General features: G+C 41.5%; 1 protein-coding gene across 1 annotated transcript; it reads right to left on the bottom strand.

Annotated features, from left to right (window-relative positions):
- Positions 1–1,022: 1,022 nt before the first annotated feature.
- mal2 (mal, T cell differentiation protein 2) lies at positions 1,023–6,181 on the bottom strand. The gene is made up of 4 exons (XM_072394626.1): positions 5,865–6,181; positions 3,844–4,014; positions 2,243–2,443; positions 1,023–1,364 (listed from the first exon to the last, which is right to left on the bottom strand). The coding sequence occupies exons 1-4, from the start codon at positions 5,991–5,993 to the stop codon at positions 1,293–1,295; spliced, it is 573 nt and encodes a 190-aa protein (XP_072250727.1). The 5' UTR covers positions 5,994–6,181; the 3' UTR covers positions 1,023–1,292.
- Positions 6,182–6,772: the final 591 nt, after the last annotated feature.

Below are 6,772 nucleotides of genomic sequence, written 5' to 3'. Positions count from 1 at the left end.
CCGAAAATGCACGTGATTAATGATACACGGGCAATTATTTTTCATTCATTTTAAAACTTTTATTTCTCTTGTTCTAATTGCATTTGAAATGTCAAAAAACAGCAGCTGTCAATCCAAAAAGAGTCAAACAATTCAAATCAAAAGCCTAATGCAAACGAACGTGTAGAATAAATCAGACGAATTAACCGTGCAAGATAGTTATTGATTAAAGCAGTTAAATAATGCGTCAACACAGTTAAATATAAACACTAAAAACATATGATTTGAAAAAGTGACCCAAGAATATGACGATGACAGATACCTTTTTCCATGTTTAATAATTGAAGACGAGATCATGTCATTCGTTTCCAGTAATCCAACGGAGCGACAGATTTACTCCACTGAGACCTTGGATACACTTTTGTTATCAGTCATCAGACAGTTAACAGATAGGACAGAACTCGGTAGGTTTTACGGTAATACACAGTAATCCATGCCAAATACTGACTAAAAGCGTACAACACCAACGACGCTGCGAAAAACAGTTAATGGCAAACATGTTCAGAAAATCTGACAACAAGAAATTCAAGTGTCAGCTTGACTTCCAGTCGTGTTAAACCTGTAGGGAGTTGACAGCTCCAAAGGTGGACACAACCAGGCTGCCTTATATGGCAAGTCGTCTGTCAGAGAAGGTGTGACTCATGAAACAGGACAATAAACACCCGTATAATAAAAGTCAGCTAAGAAAAAGCTCTTTTCATCGTGTAAAATGACCTTGTAAAGCCTAAAAATGCTGTATAATTTGCAATGTAAGGTTCAATCACAGCCTCTTAAATCCCCCAATCAGTTTTATTTTTTTACTGAAGGGGACGAGGAAGCTGCAGAACTACTGGCATTTAAAAAAAACCTCCCGTCTTTAAGGTTTGTTTTCAAAATCTCTTCCGACGTATTAGAATGAAGCTATTTAAAACGTATCATTTCAGTGCCTCAGAAGAACCTTCAGAGCGTTACTGTCTTGAAATTGAATCAAAATTCCAAAACTAAATTTCTAAAGAGACAAAATATTGTTACGGTATAAAATTAAGACATAATAAGTCATTTTAAAAGAAAAACAAGCAGACAAACATCCTGACAGATGTGTGAGGCAGACATCTTGCCTTCTCTACCGTGCTGCTGATGGAGACATCCCCTCCATCGGGATAACGATGCACGCACCTAACTAACCCAAATAGCAGTTGAGTCTATGGATCTCGGGATGCTGTGGCTGATGACGTTATGACGTTGCAAAAATGAGTTTGTGCTAATTTTCCTGGTTACTTCCTCCACCTCTTGAATCCCATCACCATACTGCAGCCGTAGCAGAGTGTCACCACGCATGCAAATACCTGCGAGAGAGGAAACAAGTTAACCGACAATAACTGTATGAAACACAAAGCTAACTTTTTCCAATTGTGACTCTGTTGTCTTAGCTTGCTATCTACTATTTGTACTGTGTGTCTACAGCTTGATCATCTCAAAAATAAACTGTCCAGGACCAAGACTGCAGCAGAGCTAACGATTTGAAGCGGCTCTTTGCTTCAACAGTGAAAAAACTGTCTCAGGCAGACAAAGGTTCTGCAACACCAGCTTTTATTGGTCTAGAACCCAGGACTGCTTACTTCTGAAAGCTGTGGTGGGATCATAACCAGCGAGACCAACCAACACCCGCCAACTGACGACTGCTACAGGTAGTTCAAGTTTGGAACCTTTTCTTTGTGTTTATATGGATATAACAAGCTGTCAACACCATGGCTGAGCAGTCCCACCTTAAAACTTAAAACGCACCGATGACACTCACAGATTTAAAAGCCACAGATTTAAACACAACGAGACAGATCCTGCCAACGTACTGGGTGGGGCTAACTGTGGTGCTTTACTTGCTAGTACTTTCAATGGTGTGAATTCTATGACAACAGAATGACAATTCTTCCTATGTCTGCATAATACATCACTTCAGCTTCAACATCCTGATGTGTGCATGTTCCACTTTTCAATGCCTGTTAAATGCATTGTTTCCTCAGTTTTTCAGGTCTTGCACTCACCTACTCCTTCAGTTTCCAGCTCTACTTCTGACATTCTAATGTGTTTTCAGTAGCTCTCCTAACCTCAGTGAAAATAGACTGACTTCGGCTCATGATAGCCAAAGTGGTGCTGTGGGAGCACTGCGGTAATCTGTTTTAAAGTTGTGAAACGAGCTAAATCCAAAAAGACATGCAGGACTCACCGTGGCCGCCACATTAATACTGTATTGCCTGCCATCCAGGACTGTGAATATATTTCCACGAGGGTAGGTTATACACACGATAGAGTCTGTGCCGTTTGGTGGCAGACTGATGTGAGCTCCTCCGTTCGCCGCTGTAGTTGCTGCCTCCAACACAAAGGCACCAAAGTAGAATAGCAAAGCGATGAAATGGTAAACCACATCCTGAGAAAATAGGGGAGAATACATCATAAATAAACTGAACAAGAAGTCACTCAGCATTCATGTACAAACAGGGACAAGCATGGGCACCGGGATTTTTCTTTTTTTCTTTGTAAACTTGCTTGAAATGCTGTTAGATTCTGCTACTTTGGTCCAGCTGTGAAAAACAACCGAACATGTGGGTAATTATCAGGCATAACGCGACCATAACCGACCTTTGACATTCTCAAAATAACCCGTTTGATAACCTGTTAATCTGTTAGAGAATTTGCCTTTTCAAGTGTTTGTCAAGCACGACCGACCCAGCGACTGTAGCAAATATCACACTGCGATAGAGTTAAAAAGTAGCTACGATTAGAAGTGGCGACGCAATTATCAATACAGAGAAGTGAAAGAAAGACACCGAGAAAGAGATGAAAGACGGGAAAGGAGCGAGAGGGGTGTGTCAGAGAGCGAGGAGGGTTAATGAGAGTTTGTGTTGCCCGACTCTGTGAGCCGGGTGGGACTACAGGCGGGCCTTTGTTGCATTTTAGCGTGAGCTCATCATCCATGTCACTCATTGTTCGGCTAAAACAAACGACCCCACACGCCTGGCTTTTCCTGGGAGTAGGGGCCTGGAGCCCAAGGAAAGGCTCGCTCTGTCTGAGAGTCCAGACGTAACACAGTCCGCTAGAATCAGTCACTTTTCATCAATTCTAAAAAAAAAAATGCTCTGCAGTTCCCATTTGGCGAAATTACTGAACATTTCCAAAGCAGTGTAACTGGTCTGACGTCAGCCCTAGAATTTTAGAAGTAAAGCTTGATGAGTTGAAATGCTGAACGTGCCAAACTTACCTGAGCATCTTAAATCACACATCTACAAGTTTTTTTATTTGGGTTATAACCGTGATTTAAAATGAGTTTGTTATCTTTCAATAGGCAATATAAAGGCAATAAACACAAAAAAAAACATCCAATAAAAGACTGACTTACTTTCAGTTCCACTAACCCAGATAGCTGCTCTTTTAGGGCACTAAACAACCTCTGATGCAGTGAAGTTATGTCACTAACAGGTGAGATTGTAACTTAATTGAATTGTAATTCACTGGTCTCTCTTTTCTGAATAAATAGAAAAATAACACATAATAGAAGCTGCCACTCTTAAGCGGTGCTTGTGTTATTAGAGGCATCTGGAATGTAATCATTGACAGTTATTTTATGAACAAAGTCAATAGATTATACGTAGAATTTCTGTCAAACAGTTTTCCTTCTGTTCAGGCGATGCCTGTGAAGGACGTCGTGTCCATCCTTGACAGACAGACGAACAGGCAGGACTCTGCACAGCAAGCCGTTTCAACAGATGAACAGATCGGTGGAGGAAAAATGGACAAACCGGTGGATTGAGGTGTTTATCTACAGCTTACCAAGAGGTTCCAGTCCATGACGATGCTGTCAGCCAAACCAGTGATGAGGAGAGTGAGGTAGGCAGAGGAGAAGAAGAAGGCGGTAACAGACACAAACATCACCCAGCCCTGCAGCAGGGGCACAGGCACATTGGAGGAGGCCACCAGGATCCATACCAAACCACCGAATAACTGGGGATGTAAATAAACACAGTTATCTAATCAGCATCTAATCATTAGTTGTTACCAGGGAGCGGCCTATCTGATAGACCAGTGACTTTGCACGATTAGGGCTTGTGAGGCTTTGTAAGGCCAAAGGGTAGTACATTAATATTCAACTATTCAGTCCTTAAAACTGAAAAAAAAGCCTGTTTGGATCCATTTAGTCAAACAGTAGGTCTCCACGGACACATTTGCAAACATCTTGTCAGTTCTGACACTTCATCTAAAGATATCTGCTGATTCCTGAGCTGAAACAAGTACAAGGGATCTACTTTATCCCAAATGTGCCAGCGATATATGTGAGATATCTTGGTTAAGGTCATTGTGCGTAATCTTCTTCTGCAAAATTGCCGTTCATAGACCTGACATGATTGTATATGTGTGCAGCTATGTCAACTGACCACCTTCGTATGCCTAGAACCAAAGTCCATCCATCCATTTTGGACAATTTTAGAGTCACCAATTAACCTAACATGCATGTTTTTGGACGGTGGGAGGAAGCCGGAGTACCCAGAGAGAACCCACACATACACATGCAAACTCCACACATAAAGGCCCTAACAGGGAGTTGAACCTAGAACCCTCTTGCTGTGAGGCGATGGTGCTAACCACCACACCAGAACCAGTCTCCAAAGGCAAATAACAAGGTTTAGGCTTATCTTAAATGCAAACCTTTTTGATAATTTTAATGACAGGTGACTTTTCTGTGCGTTTAAAACACTGACATATGAAGCGACTACGCCGTCACTATTTGCACAGTGTCTAACTTCTGCTGTTTACTTTAGGGAGGAGGTACATTTTTTTAAATCAGTGCTTAAGCCTAGCAGAGAGGGATGGGTCATGCCTTTGCCATCCTGAGGGAAAAAATGATTCATCCTGAAGGAGATTATAGAGTATCAGCGGGATTCGGACGTGGAAATACTCCATGACGACTAAAAGAAATAAGTGGGTATAACCTATAAACCTGAGACACAGGACATTTCAATCACTTTAAAGTGCTCCTTCAATGCATAACCTGCAAGTCCCATCAGTTTCATTTCTTGAAAACAGCAGCCTGTTCTGGTATTTCCAAAACTTTTCAGTTTATGGCAGCTTTAAAGCAGCTGCAATGCAACCAAAATATTTTTCTTTTAAAAAGATAGTTTGTTTTCAGAATCAAAGCCACAGTAACACGTGTTCGCTCTGATATGGTTCATTTTGTGGGAACCACACTTAAAGTAAGTAACTCGAACACAAAGTAAGCCCACATTTTAATGACAGACTCAAGCCAGCATTTGAATGCCAATGTTTCCAGCTGAGGGCCTTTTATTCTTTTAATATAGACAATCGTGTGCAAATAGGCTTCTAGATAAATAGTAAAATATTCGAAAGATTAGAGGCTGCGTGTGGAAACAGTGCAGAGGTCACCTTGCGGGGTTAGGGCACTATTAAGCAGTCAGAGCAGATACAAACCAGATCTTATGTGTTCTCCGTTATCACAGATTTTATAGATATATTATCATAGTACCGTTTGTGGGAAGTACCGTTACAAAACATGCTCGAGGACAATATTTCTCTTTCTTTAACTGACAAGCAAAAGCCAGGCAACAAGTCCAGCCCGAGGCAAATCGCAGTGACGATTAATGTTTCGTGTTAACAACGCTTTAAACATACAGTAAATGCACCTGAGAGCAATGAATGTGTTCGTCTAGAACTAAGAGTCAGTTATGAAAAGTTAATAATTAATTAATTGACAAACACATATTAACTATGCAGACACTGAAGTCAGTGACACATGAACCAATACAATGTAGAACAGCCTTTTGTAAATGTACACTTACTATTTCTAAGCAGACAAGAGCGCCAGAGTAAGTCAACAACACATCCCGTCCCAAAGGCAAAGAAATGGTTGGCGCTGGGAACGAGGTGGCTGCGGGGTTGACGGCGGGGTTAGCGGCTGGTTCCGACATCTCTCTCTTGTCTCCGTCACCTCCTTTCCTCTGCTTCTCACCCTCTTGGCTCCCTCTGAAAAAGGCCGTTAAACAAAGGACGGGAGCAGTGGGTGAAATTCCTCCGGAGTCATGTGTCCCCCCCAAACAGGTCGGACAGGTGCAGCGGCCACTCCCTGGAAACCGAGGTTGCCTTCAAGGACGTCTAGGAAGTTCCACGATCCAATTATCTACTCTGCCAGTCCACGACGTGGGCGTGATCAGCCCCGAAATTGATTACTGATTAATTCTGAAAGTGTTTCCATGAGACAGATTCAAATGATTACGTCACAACACACATATTTTACATCATAATCAAAGTTTCACAACAATCCATTTAGTTAAATGTAAAGCTGTTACATACAACGATAATATGAATAAATTATGTTATTCATATTATGAGTATTATCTGGTTTAGTCCATACTATCTATAGTGACAACTGAGCGATTTCTTCGTGTTGACCTGATATAAATAGGTCAACATAATAGTCAATTTCATGTTGGTGGTGGAAAACAGCCTGAATGGTCCCCTGTTCTTTGCTTGTTTCATGGGTAAGACAGTTCATCAGGTGGGCCATAAAACTATAAGGTGATATGCTGTACGGTGACGTCTCACCTCTGACGTCTCACTCATTTATGTTGTTTCACGCCCTCAATGTAAATTCTGGCTGGCTCTACCTTCACCTGCTTTGTAAAGGTTTGTTGACATCACCCGATGTTCTTTTCTCTAAAAGCCAGTGAAGGCGGCACTTTTTGTCAAA

This window comes from Leuresthes tenuis, unplaced genomic scaffold (assembly GCF_036924035.1).
Source record: "Leuresthes tenuis unplaced genomic scaffold, fLeuTen1.0.hap1 SCAF_10, whole genome shotgun sequence".
Classification (NCBI taxonomy): Eukaryota; Metazoa; Chordata; class Actinopteri; order Atheriniformes; family Atherinopsidae; genus Leuresthes; species Leuresthes tenuis.
The sequence above is the reverse complement of the archived record's forward strand: the minus strand, read 5'-3'. Positions and strand labels throughout refer to the sequence as shown.